The sequence below is a fragment of the Saccostrea cucullata genome, unplaced genomic scaffold (assembly GCF_032062105.1).
Source record: "Saccostrea cucullata isolate Sc308-1 unplaced genomic scaffold, CSIRO_AGI_Scuc_v1 ctg1436, whole genome shotgun sequence".
In the NCBI taxonomy this organism is placed as follows: domain Eukaryota; kingdom Metazoa; phylum Mollusca; class Bivalvia; order Ostreida; family Ostreidae; genus Saccostrea; species Saccostrea cuccullata.
The window spans coordinates 24,606-42,498 of NW_026939822.1; the positions used below are offsets into that span (position 1 = coordinate 24,606).

General features: G+C 31.4%; 1 protein-coding gene across 1 annotated transcript; it reads left to right on the forward strand.

Annotated features, from left to right (window-relative positions):
• Positions 1 to 13,739: 13,739 nt before the first annotated feature.
• LOC134254063 (fibroleukin-like) lies at positions 13,740 to 17,652 on the forward strand. The gene is made up of 5 exons (XM_062736629.1): positions 13,740 to 14,046; positions 14,346 to 14,485; positions 15,082 to 15,178; positions 15,599 to 15,766; positions 17,141 to 17,652. The coding sequence occupies exons 1-5, from the start codon at positions 13,809 to 13,811 to the stop codon at positions 17,401 to 17,403; spliced, it is 906 nt and encodes a 301-aa protein (XP_062592613.1). The 5' UTR covers positions 13,740 to 13,808; the 3' UTR covers positions 17,404 to 17,652.
• Positions 17,653 to 17,893: the final 241 nt, after the last annotated feature.

Consider the following 17,893-nt stretch of genomic DNA (forward strand, 5'->3'; position numbering starts at 1 on the left):
TTGATAAAAACATTTTTTTTCGGGGATCGGGTCACAGGAGAAGCCTATAAAGGGAATGGGGGCGGATACAAAATACAGGTTGAAAAAAGAATATATCTTACATTTGGGAATGAAAGGTAATTGATCGTTTAATGCTGAAATGAAGAAAAACATATCCCCAAAGTTGGCAGAAGACGTCGTTAACTACTCAATACTTACTTTAGGAGATCGGTTGCGTTTTCATCAATAATAAAATATAAAACATAACCTTACGCTTTCTGTAGCTAGAAGTAGATTCATGTTTCAAGGCTTTTAAATTATAAAGTATTGTAGACAAAATTGATAAGAGAATTGAGAAAAAAGGTACAGTTTCAATGCTGGAGGTATAAAAATAAAAATGTTCGCATTTATTTTTTTTATATCTTCCAAAAATATGCTTAATTATAAATCATCTTATAAATATTTAATGCCCCCAGCCCCCTCCTCCCAAGGATTTTTTTTTAAAAAGCGTAAATATTTACAAACTGTTACCCGCGTTCAATGGAATGGCTCCATTGTACTGAATTCTAGTCATGTCATATCTAAAGTGTATTAGTTCTAGTCAATTGATAAGTAAAACACGCTCGTGTATTAAGGAAATAATGCCATTTTGTGTTCTTATCTTACTGATATAAATGTTAATATTGCCTGGTGTATTACATTTTGTGTTCTTATGTTACTGATATAAATGATAATATTGCCTGGTCCATTAGAAGACTTTATTCATAGCCTGAGTACGTCTTGCTTACCATAAAGTTGGCATGATTACAAAAAAGTATATGTCTAATAAAGTTTTAAAATTCTGCCATTGCCACATGTGTATCATCTTCTCCCTTCAGTTCTCCAGGTAATACTTTAACCGGATAATGCATATTGACTTATAGCGACACAATGCAATCAATATATATGACTATATATGGTTTTCCTTATAACAAAATTATAATAAATAGGCAAAAACATAGATCATCAATGCTGTAGATATTCTTTCTTATTTATAGGTTTAATCTTGCTCAACAAAAAAAAATTACATAATAAAATTACCTAATTATAATACTTTAAGTGGACAAGATATATTGACTTATTAGGACATAATGCAATCAATATTTATGACAAGATATGGTTTTCCTCAAATCTAAATTATAATAAATAGGAAAAAACATACATTATTAATACTTTAGATCTTCTTACTAATAGATTTAATCTTGCTCAACAAAATTGAATTACATAGTAAAAAAAAAACAACCTATATTCTCTCGAACTCTTATGTAAATACTTGGCGCAGCCATTACGTTTGAGGTTAGGGTGCACAATTAAGGTCAAAATTACTCAGTAATCAAATAAATATCAACATTTTTTTTTTAATTCCAAATCACTTAATGCTATTAATTAAATCTATATTCTCTGTCACTTTATACCTAAAGAGCCATTCGTCCTAACAGAATATATATATGTAAATACATATGCATCTATAAAAATGACAACACTTGTGTAACCACATATAAGCAACTGTTTATTTGCTCACTTTGCAGTCTATAACACTAATTCATACATTCTCATATCGAGTCACAACATGTTCCTAACATAAACTTCAATCTCGTTCCATAGATAAAAGACGTAATAAACTGAAAATAATAGAATATCACCTGAAGAAGATGACATATATGTGACAATTGGAGATTTATTTAACTTGGGGATTCACCGCTTCTAGTCAGAGGAGTTATTCCGCTTTCTCCAAATATTAAAATAAGTCCCAGTCGTACATTAAACCATTATCAAATAAACGGAGTCCTCTCTGAAAACTGGCTAAATAATTAAGAAGAGAGAAATGATAACAGGCTAAATAAAGTTGTAGAGAAAAATGAAAAAAAATATTGCTGAAACATTTGTAGAAAGACAAATTCTATTATATTTTCTAAAAGTAAGAAATATGAATTAGAAAATATTATTTTTAAGTTGTTGTAGGCTAAAGGCAATTGACAGAATCCATTGACAGCATGAAGTCAGTTATATCGTATTATAAAATATTATATTTTTTTTACTTTAAGCAATAACATTATAAGTTAATGTATTCAGAAAATAAGGTTTTGATTTTTTAAAGCCTTATGAGACTTTGTATTTTTGCCTCAAACATGTTTTTCCGTTTAAATTGACACAGATGCGAAAGAGTGCATATTTCCGATAATGACCCAGAGACCATGATTTTAGAACAGAAAAAGATTTTTAAAAAAGAGTTACACATGTAATATCTTTTCCGTGTAAAAATAAAATGTAATCCATTCATGAAAAAAAGTACGAAAATGATATTGTGTTTTGTTTCCAATAACATCAAGATTGGAAAATGTTCAAGGTACGCCTTTCGTATTGTAAGTGAGTTATTGCTATCTGGATTTGTAGTATATATTATGTTTATGCTATTGTGTAATCTTTTGATACAAATGTACGTAGGTATAAAATATTAATGTATTCTATGTTATTAAGCATTTATACAATTTGTAAGAAACAATGAAAAATATATAAATATATGTGTATTTTTCTTTGATTCTTTTTATGTTTTTATCAATGATTTAAAAAGAAAGTTTTAATTTTGCAGACGTACTATTATTTACCTGTTCTCTGTAAATCATGTTTTTTTTTAAGAAAGCCATTATAAACATGTAACGCCTTAACTTCAGTACTTGTACTTAGAATAGAACATTTTTGAGAATGTTTGTTTAAGTAATGAGTGAATCACGCAGTGGAGCACGTGTAAGATTATACAATAGAGGAAAATCGGCGAAAAATAATATATGTAAAAAGAGGAACGTTTAAGATAAAAAAGGAGAAAAAGCAAAATGATAGTTATATCAAACTTTTGCCCCTGGTTATATTATTTTCCTTTTTCCATGCATGCTATCATCAAGTTTTCATAGACCATGCAGTTAAATAGCAAAGATATTAATAGGATGTCGGTGAACCATTTATTACTTTTATTTATTTTTTAATATGCGCCTGCGCGCCGCAGTGTTTGGAGTCTAAAGTAACGAAGTAAGAAGTCCCACTGTGTGACCTGGAGACCGGTCCATTGGATGAGACTGTATAAAACGAGGTCCCGTGTCGCCGTATGCACTGACACGAAAAAGATTCCTCCCTGCTTAATTGCCCTTAGTACCGAGTTTAGGACAAAATTCGCAGCTCTCAACCGGCAAGCTGTGACGTCACCAAATGAGTGGAAAATACTAAAGAGGAAAGTTAAACAATTTAATATTTATCATATTTAAATAAAACGCTTATACAGGCAACATCAATTCAGTATATCAATTTTATAATGCTGTCATGGTTACTCTATCGTTTTTTTATTCCTTCAAATTGTTTCTACAGTCTTGGGATTTGGTTATACTTTGTAAAGAAAATACAATCCTTTTCTATCATATTCATTCTTATTCATATTTTAAGATTAGTTGTTTTAACCTTCTTTGTGTTGCAATATATGAGTATCTGTTGAATTATAAAGGTTAGGAAGTCAAACACACATTCATGTTTTCGGTCACATCCTTCCTCGTGTTTTGACTTCGAGCAGCGTCGCCTATGGTTAAATTTTCAAATATGGAGAACCCTGTGTCAAAAATATATCATGGACGAATCCTTTGAATTCATAACACCTTGAAGTAGAAAATTACGAATAGGGTACAGTCTACTAATTGTTTTCCCATAGGCGACAATGTCAACGTTTCTTCTCATGGCGATGTCCCTAATTTTCGTGCAGCAGTGAGTGACCCCTTAGATCAAAGCACGTCAACTTGTCTTTCCTTGGTTGAAATCTCGAGGTGGCATGTCAGATTCATTTTCCGGCAAAATGCGTCTGCCTGCGGTTACTTCTAAAAATGAAAGTGAAAGTAGGGGAATTTCAGAGTTCTCACTGTGGTTATAAAGCACAAAATAATTCGGCTGATCTTCTTGATAAATTACATTTGCCAAGCTTTTTGATGGGAAAAATACTCTTTATCAACAAGTGTAAGGCTTAGTTAAGTACAGCTGCACAATTTTTTATGCAAGTCTGCAAAATTAAGGAAATTGCAATTTATTCTGCAGTACTTTCTTCTCCTACCGTTTCTAAAAATAATACGTGGGATGTACACAGTAAAGTTCCTTTTGCTATCAATTTTATAATTTCTATTTTTTTATTTCTTAATCTAAAGGATAAATATAGCCTAAGACTTGATATATGCAGGGACTAGCCACGTGGGTTTTAAAATAAAAGCATAGTAGGGTTGATTAAAAAGTTTGTAAAATAGATTTATTAAATCGTCGTTGGGGGAAAAATTAATATCTTTAAAAAGTAAAAAGTCGATATTTTATCTAATTGTGACATCAAAGATCCTAAAGGAGACCTGCACAATAGTAGCAAATTAAATCTCTGTTTATGTTGGTTTAATGGTGATATTTTACCTTTTCTGAATGAATTCTTGGTCCGGATTTATACAATTATTTCATGTGGTCAGTAGTAAGATACACGTATGACAATATTGTATTGAACTCAGAGTTTCAAACAATGGTTATGTGTTGTTTTTGATTATTTCCGCAGGTTGTGATATCTCAGGGTTTAATTTTTGATTCTCTGATTTATGAAAGAGTGACAAAAATAATATGGGATTTCAGGTTTCAAATTAAAAGAAATAAACCCATCCAATATTTCCGACAGCAAAAATAATAAAATACCCAATTAAAAAGATAATTTTTGTTATCTGTTAAAAAGATATCATTTCTTTGAGAGTTAAAATAGCAAATTAATTTTTCTATGAAAAGAAATCATTTACATTGGAGCAGAATCAAAGTAATAATACTATTTTTGCCAGCATAATAGTAAAATATCTCTTTTTGATGATGCTTTTTTCGAATGGGAACATAGGGTACAATTAAGGACATATATATATTTTTTGTCAATAATTAGTATTGGATAGGTACGTCTTTGGTAATAATATAAAGTTTTATTTATTTCTAGTCTGCGCTCAATATATTCTGAAATTAAAATACTCGATAATAAGCAGTTTTAAACAAAATGTACCAAATTTGTGGGAAAACGTGGACTTTATAATGTTATATTTCTAAATTAACGGCATTTTGATTAAATTAAAAATTACCACTAAATGTTGCATGTATAGCTTTACAAACCAAAGCTATGTATCAAGTAAAATTAAGATATTCATTTAAGGGGCCATTTGATACACTCATGTTTCTTAAGTTTATTATAATATATTGACAAGCAAGTTTATGAAAACAAAGTATCATAAGTCTCGTTAGCAACGTATACAACGACCTTGTCATAAAATACAATTCATTATTGAGTCAAATGCTGAGTGACGTTTTTTTTTCATACTTATTGTTTGTCCATTATTTAAACACTGAATTTACGACAGATTTTCCGTTATTTCCCGATCATGTCAGAAAGCACACGGCAGGTGTATCCCGTAGGCAGGGGATGCTCACTCCTCCATGGCACCTGATCCCATTTATGATGTTTCGGAGGTCTGTATTTTTCTCTTCTCCTGTTTTGTTAAGTTTTATGACTTTGATATTGAATTCTGTTTGTTATCTCAATATCCTTCTTCATGTAACATATATTGCTCTTTAATTTGTATTGTGTAAAATTTTGCGACAACTTGGAGGGCTTACACGTTATGAGGATGGCAAAATTTATAACGTAAATCCTGCAGAATTTGAACGTCCAAAGTTTCAAAATGGCTGAGAAATCGACGTCAGTGTTCATTTCATCAGAGTGATTATCTTTCAAACCCTGGCTATATTGGTCATGAGTAACCACGCAGAAAAATAGGTCAAACGACACGCGCATGCTCCAGTTAGAGGAATACAACAGGAAGTTGACCGGCTCAAAAAACCAAATTGCGGAGTCGTTTTCTTTCAATTTTCGTGTGAATGTTATGATTATAATAGTCAACTGTATAAATCGCAGTTTTTGTGGTGGTAAGGTGGCGATTTAAGAGATGGTAGGACGAGTAACCCGCTCATCACATGACTCTGCTTTGCGTTAACGTCATCGTCACGGATGATTGAAAACTATTCCAGGCCCTTTCTGACAACGGGTAACAAGTTTTATTGGGAAAAATTTACAAGATACTGCTTCGTCAACCGTTGTTGCCTATTTCATTAAATAGGCAATTCGAAAACAAGACCCCATTGAACTTCCGTTAACCGTACCAAGATTGGAAGATATTCATGTTGTCTCTAAATATTGAAAAACGATGAGTATACCTCAGGTGCATCAAATAATGCATCAAAATTTGTCGACAAACTCTTCGTCATCAAATTGCACGTGTTTTTGGCTTTTTAGCGCTTTCCCTTTGTGACGTCATAATTTTACGGTTGAGTAATTCTTAACACTGATTTTGGTGCACAGTAACTAAAATTCTCTTCTGAGACATTTTCGTAATTTTCGGTCATGCGGTCAAATTTTTATCGAATGTTATGCTACCCTGCGTTTCTTTTTCCTTTCAATATACTTTAAAGTCGTTTTTTAGGCAAAGAGAGGCTTGTATTTAGATTTTGACTTTGGGTAAAGTCACGGATTTTCGTTTTATTCCTCTTGGTGTGAGCTTGTGTCTTTTTTGTAACTAATTAAAACAACTATTTATGGGTTGTTTTAATTAAAGAATCATTGTCTAGTTAGTATGGTATGTCGGGGCATCAATGATAGCCGGAAACATTGGATAATTTCCATGATGGGCGAAATTATCCCATGTGGATATTCATATTTTCATTTCATTGTTAATTTATTTTTTAGATTTAGATTTTAAAAATGTAGACATAGATTTATATTACACGAGGACTCCAATGCCAGTATCAAGTAGTCCTTGGCCACTGACATCAAACACAATGGCAGCGGCAGGAGATTTACATGCATATTTTGCCTCCTAAGCGTCAGACACAGAGACTGATGCGTACGAGATTTGTATGCACATTAGGGCTTCTGAGCTCCTGACCTATCGCCCTGCCTAATTAACATTCCGGTAGAATCATCAAGAAATCAATTCCGCCAATTTTCATAGAGTTATCACAGAGAAAAAAAATTAGAAATGGGAAACATTTCCTTTAAAACACGCATATCAATAAAATGAAACACAAATTGTATGAAAATAAAAGTTTAATAAATTGTATGAATGTTTTTTAGAAATTATCAATGTTGTCAACTTATTTTACGGACAACCCTCGTAAACGAGACCCTGCCCTTTAATGCAGCTCTTACAATGCTTCGTTGTACTACGTTATTTTTTAATTGCATTTCAAATTTTAAATGCAATATAATTCAAACATTCATAAAGAGGATGAGTCTTTTTGATCGGTTCTTTAACTTTTAAATCCTAACCTTTAAGAAAAACAAAATCTAACATTTGTAAATCTATTTTAAATCATGTCAATTTGGATATAAATTAAACTGATAAAAGGATTTAAGAATGTGAACAATAAAGTAATGTTTTATGTCCTTGCTTAAACCCTTTCTTTCATAGAGAACACCTGATTGTACCAAAATAATAAAGCACGTGCTTAAGTATTTGAAAATAAATACAAAATCACACAAATTTTAGTTTATTACTATGAGAGAGAAAGAAAAAAGGGGGAAATGTTAACAAAAAAGGAGACTTATTGATTGAGCTATGATACTCAACAATGTCTTTGCATTTGTTAGAAAATGTGCAGTGTTAAATGAATTTTCTTTTGAACATTTTTTTTCAGTCATAATATTAACTTTTAAATATTCGATGGATATATGATCATTGGCAATTACTTTGTTTTCACTGTTTATAACACCGCATGTTTCATCTATATTTAAGCGTTTTAAAGTTCAAGGTCATGGTCATATTTTAGAGGTGCCTGTACAATTCGTCACCTGAGGAAACCGGTTGACACAATGAAGGTTTATTGAAGGTTTTTTTTTTTGTAGTACGTCATCAAAAGTGGTGTAATGAGCCTCCTCAACTAAGAATTACATCACCATACCGGGTCTCTGTCATTCAGAATCACATATCTACACCAAGTCTCCTTAATTCGGAATCACATATATATACCCAGTCTCCTTAAGTGAGATCTACATTTCTAGCCTGAGTCTCTTTATATCAGATTTAAACGTTTAAAACAAGTATCCATAATTTAGAATTTTATCTCGATATCAGAAATCCATAATTAAGAATTACGTATTTATATCTCCTTAACTAACAGAAGATAAATTTAAGTAGTCCTGTTTTATAACTTATTTATTTTATAAGATGGTGTTCATAGCAACCATATCACCAATTATTAACACTAATTATTTTAACTTTTTTTATTCGTTTAATAAATTATCATTCATTATCACATAAATGGTATATGCATCTTCAGAAGTAGACGTGTGGAGGGTGGCTTTAGATTCCGTGGACAAACAAGGGTTGTCCGTTAAGTTCGTGGACAACAATGATAATTACTGACAAACATTGACAAACATTGGTAAAATATATGAAACTATTTTTTTCATTAAATTCATGTTTCATGTTATTAACATGCAAGTTTTCATAAAAAAACAAAGCACAAATAGCTATATTTTAATAGATTAAAGAAAGACATACACTCATACCCGGAGCATTAAAATGAAAATTCTTGACGTAACCCGCCATCAAAAGCATAACGAGTACATGTATCTTTTCTCAACATAGTCACCGTTTGACTCAATACATTTCTTATGTCGCTTTAACTACTCATAAATATGTGCATAAAATGTTCAGGTTTTACTCGTAAAGTAATATTTAACAATGCCTGTCTCATATCCTATAATCCTGTAAACATCCAAACTCTGTCCACGTAAAAACGATTTTATTTGCGGAAATACACTAAAGTTGCGTTATGCAAGTCATTTTTACAGCACTGCAATTTCGGAATAACGATTTCTCCACGCATGTAATCCTATAAACTGTTCCTTCCGTCCGAAAATATTATATGCCATTTAAATACAAATATACAGCCTTTTTTACTATGTTTTCCGGATTGTTTACAAAATGTATTGGTCCCTGTATGTGTTTATCCGATGCAGAATTTTATCACTGTTCACTGCTCTGACTATTCGGAAAGCGTTTCCTTTTTGGACAATTTCAATCCTGTCTCAATATGTTCTAACTTTGATTGCTCAGCCATTTTACAACTTTAAGCGTTCAAATTTTGCATGTTTGACGTGATCGCTTGTGTCAATTTCATAATGTAATAGTAATCCAGATTTCGGCAGAATTTTATGAAATACAAATGAAATTTTTAAATGGAAACATAATTTTTGTAATTGAAATTTTGCGGTGTTCCAGCTCTCCGTTCTAAGTCTAATTATGAAGCCATAATTGAAAATAAACATTAGAAATTGAATAAGATTTTCATTTTTTAATTCACATTTAATAATGGATAAGAAATCTGCTAATAATAAATATCAATTAGGCAATATTTCAAATTCAAAAGAAAAGATATGCATAATGGTGCTATAAATTAAAATAAAAAAAACTTCAAATGGTTTATATAAATTTTATAAAAATAAAACGACTGTTTACATTTTTATTTATCCGGGTTTTCTTCTAGGATGTGATTTTTTTTTTATTTTTCTGCTTCTTAATTCAGTAAAAATTCCAGTTATTAAAGATAGTGGGCCTTAACAAGGGTTGAAATTGTATAAACTCTAAAATAAAGTCTTGTAATTAGAATGATATTTTTTTGTAATAAAACGAGTCAAAAAGGTAATACGACAGTAAATCGAATAAAGAATTAAATGTTTCACAAATAAAGCGACACCTTAGTGACGCTAACTAGATGGAAAGTGAGAATATAAACCGAAAACAACAGGAAGTATGTTTCAAAAATAGTATGTTTAATTTGACGTAATAATCAAAACGTTTTTCCTGGAACATGCATTGCTAGATATGTGTATTTTTACTTTCCATACATGGTGCTAGAGAGAGTGACTAAAAAGAGCTTTTTTTTACAAATCTAAGCGTCATGACATACTATTTTTTAAAACCAAAATCATTAAAGGAGCAAATTGGGTACACCTCAAATCACAGATTACAATATTGTTTTAATCGGGACTTTTGCTGTCTTTTTTTTCCATATATCTCATTGTAGTTCGACATAAATTCTTTCCTCTTTCCTCCTCCTTCAATGATTTTTTTTTATTAAATAATACTATTAAGAATTATTTTCCTTGAACATTTTTGGAGTCACTTTCTCCTGTTTTGTTAAGAGATACTATATAAGTGTACATTATAGACAGATATTTTTATGCCAAAAATAATAAATATTTCAAAATTATTTCGTTTTATCCCACAATTTAGGAAATGGTGTGCTTTTATTGACAATCAAATCATTGCAATATTTGAAGTACAGAAATGCCTTCTATTACCTAAGTCTGAGAAATGTGTGTGGTGAAAGAATATTGTCTTTCAAACGCATTACATAAAATAAAAAAGAAATATTTAAATAAGTGTTTACAGAAAGTGACCTGTCATGTGTTGCATAATCTGTCTATTCCATCTGCATCCTGTCTTGTGTTTTTTGAAAGCATGTTGTATCATATTGTAAATAACAGGGGGTTATGATTGCACTCAGTACCACATGTATTTTCTCAGTAATGTGTTCATGAAGGACCCTCTGTTTATTTACTCTTTCATCGTTTACAAAATAAATGACATTATTCATTCATTCTTATATAAGTATTCTATTTTTGTCTGTTCATATCCGATATCGAAATTCATCTCTATTGAAAAGTTATACAGACAAAGAACCATAGATATGTACTCATGACACCAGGCTTATCTAGATTCCTGTTTTTATACAAACCACAAAATGTCTTCATTGTACCCAGGAGGAAACATTTCCCAACCCACGGTCAATGATACACTTCCAAAAAATACTGCATATTTCCAAGAAAACTTTAAAAGCCGAACTTCAGACACATTTTAATCCATATTTAATATTTAAAAAAAAAAAACAAACAGTATAGTCCTGATTTTTTTCTTGCTATTTTACATGTCAATACGTTTTACTACCTTAGCTACATGTTTATGAAAGACTCCTGTTTTTTAGCATTTACAAAATAAATGACTTTATTCATTCTTTTAAGTGTTCTATTTTCTCATGTTTTTATCTGAAATGAAATCAATATCCTTGGAAAAGTTAAAGAAACAAAGAACCATAGATATGTTCGCGTGACAAGGGGCCGATCTGATTCCTGTTTTTATATAAACCATAAAATGTCCTCATTGTATTCAGAGAAAAAACTCTACATATTCAAAGAATACTGCATTTTCCGAGAAAAAAAACTTTGAAAGCCGTATTTCTAACACAATTTAATCAATATATGATATAAAACTACTAAGATAAGAGTCTTGAATTTTTTCTTGCTGTTTTATGAATATAGTATTGGACATTTGCTCAACATTTAATAAAACGAAAATAACGCGCAGAAATAAAACACATATATTTTGCCCACGAAGAATCAGACAACCACTCTACCCTCAAATGTTTGGAGGTCCATGTTTGCTCTTCTCCTATGTTGTATTGTTTAATGAACTTTTGATCTTGAATACTGTTCGTTATCTCCAAATTTTCATGTCAATGCCCAAACACGAAACCATGACCATTAAAACGATTTTCTTATCTATAATCATAATAATGCACTTCCTATCTATAATCAATAATGTGCTTCCATACATTGTAAATTGTACAGGTTTAAATGTCAAAGTAAGCCGTCAGTGCTTCTCGCAAAAGTGCACTTATATCATGTTACTCTTACCATGGTGATACCACTATACTAGGGCTTTATCACTTGTATCATGTTACTCTTACCATGATGATACCACTATACTAGGGCTTTATCACTTGTATCATGTTACTCTTACCATGATGATACCACTATACTAGGGCTGTATCACTTGTATCATGTTACTCTTACCATGATGATACCACTATACTAGGGCTGTATCACTTGTATCATGCTACTCTAACCATGGTGATACCACTATACTAGGGCTGTATCACTTGTATCATGTTACTCTAACCATGATGATACCACTATACTAGGGCTGTATCACTTGTATCATGTTACTCTTACCATGATTATATCATTATGATAGGGCTGTAACTTGTATCATGTTACTCTAACCATGATGATACCACTATGCTAGGGCTATATCACTTTGACCCTGTTCCTACTGTCATTCGTACGTGTATAGGAATTTCAATTGAGATACCAATAGGGCTCACTTCTACAGTTTTCGTTGCAATGCATACAACCAACTAAATCTCCACCCCCACTTTATTTACTTCCATTTCTTTCTTCAAAAGATGCTTTGAACCCATCCTTTCTTGAAATAAACAAGTGTGCTTGAAAAAAAAGTCTTTAAATTCTTTTTTTAATGACATTTTTCCAGTATGTTTATTTTTTGTTTGTATTTTTTTTGGGGGGGGGATATTTTAGCTTTGACAAATGACACATTGTATATATTTTATATGCAATATGTATTATATTTCTTGTAACAACCTCCTCCCCCATATTTTCTCCCTTAAATCAATTGGGAATCTTCTTCTTCTATATTACAACAACACTTCAGAGTGCTGACGATTACTTGCTAGTAATGCATGTGACGGTGGTACGTACATGTCTATCAAAAGCTTATCATAACAATCATCCAAAATAATCTTTACATTGATTAACATTTAAATGAAAAATGTAATTGATTAATCACAAATAATTTGATGTTTTTATAAAAAAAAAATTTAAAAAACAAATTGTGTAACTTTTTCATTGATTTTAAATTAACTTAAGTATAAAAGCAAACATCTAAAATATCAATCCCTCTGTCAGGGATTTTTTTTCTTGATATAATTTTTGATCGACTTTTTGTTGATTTTTTTATATCTAATGTCAGGATGGAAAGCTATCAACAAATGCAAACATCGCTAATGAGTTTTGTTTTATTTTCCTTTTCTAAATGAAAAAATGCATTAGATCTTATATAAGAATCTTTCATACTTAAGGTTTTACATTTCAACATTTCTATGAAATAGTCAAATACATAAAACAGAAAAGGTTATACATCTGGACTATAAATATGAAGCTTTCAAAAATAGAGACTTCTAAAAATTCCAATCTATATATTCTTTAATCAGTGAGGAAGGGGGAGGGCTATTAATTCCTTATTTATCAGAGGAAAATTTGATAAAACTCTTTGAGGCTGGACTAAAAACAGACATTTGCATTCCCTCAAAAGACTTTCTCTAACTAAATAAACATACACAAAAACCGGATGAAAAAAAGAACTTTTATGAATAACCCTGGTATTATGATTAACTGGATTTTTTTTCTTTAAAGCTTTTTTCACGAGGTCGTCTTTTTAAGCGATCATTTAAAATTGTACAATTTTGTAACAAGAACAAAAGGTACTAAGAAATCCGTTGTGTATTGTATTTGTTTGTTTATTTTGAATTGTCTGAACTTATGAAAAGCTAATAATTATTGTTTAAAAAAAAATAGGTTGAGTAAAAGCTAACCTCCTCTCTGATATAACGACTGTGATCCATGCTTAATAAGCTTATCTGACTTTAACAATTATTCCATGAATATAAAAAAATTAAGCTCAACATTTAAGTGGCGTTAAGGGGTTAAAGGCAATGATATATTATTGGTTGAATATAAATCTTCCGTGTTTAGGGCTATATATAAAGCTGTGGATATTTTCAAGAAACACTTTATTCCAGAAACACTTTCGTTAAGAAACAATCAAGGAAGTTAAACCATGGCTATGGTGTGGGTAGCGCTCCTTATGTCCGGCATCGTATGTACAAGTTCCCAGTACATTTACTCGAAAGATCGTTGTGCCAGTAATGGAGAGACAATGATGCAGATTCGAGAACTTGTGATGCAGCAGGGGAGGATCCAAGAATCTTTAGATTCGCTCAGGCGGATGGTGAAGAAACTTGAAGAAGATGTAACCAAGACCAAGACCCATGAAGATGTTAGAATTGTCAGGAAAGGTAAATCTCTCTCTCTCTCTCTCTCTCTCTCTCTCTCTCTCTCTCTCTCATTCTCTCTCTCTCTCTGCAGTTTGTCTGGATGTTTATTGATATGATAATTACATAATCATGAATGTATTTCTCTTAAATTAAGGTTTAAAACATTATACGGATTGTTGCGATAACTGTTTACACAATCACAATAACTCTGGCGTTTATCTCAAAGATCCCCTGGGTAATAAGAGTCAGGTGCACGTGTACTGCGATATAGAGACATAGAGAGGAAGGTGGCCATATATTTTTTTTCTTTTCTCTTTCAGAGTTAAACATATATAAAGATTGCAAAGACTTCTACATTCGTGGTAATACAGAATCTGGTGTGTATGAGATTCATCCATTTGGTAATAACAGCAAGGTCAGCGTCTTCTGTGACATGATGACAGAAGGTGGAGGGTGGACAGTAAGATCTCTTTCTTTCTCTCTCTCTCTTCAGTTCCACCATCAATTATACCTACTCCTTCTTTAACAATTTATTAATCTTTGATTTTAACACTGATATCAAATCTTTTCGCTGAATGAACATTGAATGATTTTTCTAGCCTATTTTACTGGAAGATAATGAAATTCCGAAATAAATATTTTTAATTGAAAAGTAGAAAAAAAAAATCATATAATATCATAAATTTGATAACAAAGATTTTATCTTCTTTAAGTAATTGTTGGGATTAATATAATACGCAAGTTTCGAGTTTATGACAATTTGAAAGACATTGGCAGGGAATAGTTGAAATACTTTTAAAAAAACAATTTACCGTTACTTATTCTAGAAAGTTTGGGCCCCACATCTTCCTCTCCCTCTCTTTCTCTCTACATAAACTTTTACACTAGTTTTTATTACCTCTTTTTTTGTTTTTGCTTCATTTCAAACTGTCTTGTAAATTTATTTAAAGATACGTCTGTTTTGTATTTGTATAATTTATGTGAAATTAAAAATAAACTATCAAAAAAAAAACAAATAAATAAAAAAATAACCTCCTATACTTCATAAATCCTTAGGCTATCCAGAAACGTGTGAGTGGTACAGTGTCATTCGACAGAACCTGGACGGACTACAAGACGGGATTCGGGAATCCTAACGGATCTTACTGGATTGGTAAACTATAAACAGTTATGGAATGACTACAGAGGTCATAGCAAATTATGGCTCCCCGATTGTTAGGGTTCCAGATGCAGAAATATTTCCCTCCCTCGGGGAACCATGACTTTGCTATTTATACTGTATCTATTCCATAACTGTATAAAAGCTTATGTTTTTTTAAGGGATGATAAATATTTTTTATTATTAACTGTTTTAATTAGTATTTTATTTTTATCAGTTTAAATGAAGTTTTTAACATTTAATGTTGTATACACAAAAATGATTTTCTGTACTTTAATTTTGAAACATGTACATTTATTGCCTAAGCAAATTTCTGCATGCATATACAACTGTGTGTTGCTTTCTATGACAACAATCCCGATCATGTTTTGCTTTATAAATGCTGATATATAGCACGAAAATATCATATTTAAGGGAATGATGTAATACATCAACTTACCAAGGGAAGGAACTCCTCCCTCTACGTCTCCATCACACTGACCAATGGGAAAAAGCTCTATGAATTATACAACCAATTCTCTGTTGCTGACGAAATCAACAAATACAGGCTTTTCCTTGGCGGACCAGCTACCGGGACCCTGGGTAGGTGAAAGGGAAAAAGAATCTGTATGAATGGCGACCGATAAGGAAAGAGAGAGAGAGAGAGAGAGTTAAATTTCTTGTGACAGAAAGACAAATGTAAACTATTTCTCTGAGAATCAGCCCGATTGTTACGTAATTAATGGAGGGGGGGGGGGTAATGTGTGGATATCAATATTTAGTAAGTAAAAGTAAAACTTTCCTTGAATATTGAAAATCAAGAGTCCATACTATATGAGCCAATTGCTAAAAGATTGAACATTTCCACGTCATAAACACTACATGCGTACTTGTAGGTAATGTTGTCAGATACATAACTCATACAGAGAAATCAATAAAGGTATTAAACGATTATTGAATTAAAAAAAAAAACTTGCATTGGAAATGTAATTACTTACAGTAATGTTGATAACGAGGACTTGTTGTAATTATCCCGCTTTTGTGTTAAAGATACACTTAGTAGACTTAACAAAAGCAATACAACAATAAAGAAAGAAGTTAATTACACAAATTGTATCTACGTGTAGTCGCACAAATTTGAAGAATTCTAATGATTAATGTGTTGATAAAATGGAAGAAAAGCTATTGTTTCCTGTACTGTTAACTTAAAAAGGTGCACCCCCACCCAAAAAAGAGAAAAAAATCAAACCGTTATTTTCTTATGTAATATCAATTTATTGGTTCATAAAATTATTTTTTTGAATATCCCTTCTTTATATGTACGTATATAGGCTTACCCATTTCAATGTTTAAAAAAAGGCTTCATGTGAATGAAAAAATAATTAAATAATAATTAAATTTATTGACGTCACCCGCGTGGGGCAGTGGTTAGAGCCGTGAAGTAAAGAATCTTTAAATCGCGGGTTCCAATCCCACTGTAGGGCGTGCAGACTGGTCCTTCGGATGAGATCGTATAAATCAAGGTCCAGTGTCGTAGTAGATGCTGGCACGAAAAATATAGCAAACTGCTCAATTGCCGTGTATAACATGTATTAAGAAACAACATTTCTAGTTCTCAACCGGCAATTGATGGCGTCACCATATGAGTGAAAAATTCTCGGGCGGCACGCTGAACTACATACATTCAATCAGTTAACCAATCTTTTATTTTATTTTTTTTTTATTTCTTATGAGACTCATCAACATGTTTGTATACAGCCAAAAAGAAATCAAATGACAACAGAAAAACAACGTTAAATATAAAATGAAAACAGTGTTCAACTATTGTAATTGAAAGCAATGCAATTTAAAGTAATTCAAAAAAAAGTTTTTATTGTTGAATACTATAGATGCTTTAAGCTTTAATTTTTTAGTAAATAATAATGATCTAATCTGAAATACGTGTTCATGTTCTATTTCTCTTTGATAATTTTACAGGAGACTCTTTGTTAGACACAGTTAATTCTGCCGGTGATCTGTCTGGGATGTACTTCAGTACCCCGGACAGAGATAACGACGGGGATAGTGAAGGTAACTGTGCTGCTGACAGTAACCGTAGAGGAGGCTGGTGGTTTAATGACTGTTACCTCGCCTTCCTTAACGGTCAATGGTCCCCGGGGTACTGGTCCGACCCATGGTATCCTACAGTGAGAGATAATAAACAGATGAAAGAAACTCTCATGATGATCAAACCTCACTGACTTTTTTATATCTTTATATCCATACTTGTTCACGCATAATATGAAAAGTTACATACTTTTATTATAGATGATGAAAACTTTACTTTACTTTTAGACATAATGGTGGTTTCTACAGTATATACATTGTGATAAATATATAATGTTATTATGTGTAATGAATTTATTGAAAAGTCCTTATGTGTATTATGTTTAAGATAGTGTTGTACATGTAACATTAATTACTAAAACAAGGAAATCGCATTAAATATTGTTACATAATAAAGGTTTTGTTTTTATTTTATTAACTGTCGCTTTATTATTAATAGTGTAATGATATAAAGTATGTTAAAAACAAAGACAATGTTTTTTTTTTTTTAATACATTCCTTGAATTTCAACTGATCCACGTGAAAGGTCACATCACTGGGTAGAAGTAGTATCCATCAGTCTGTCATCTCCGTACATGTGTGTTGATAATTAGAATTTCATTCTGTTACAGTTTATAAATGATG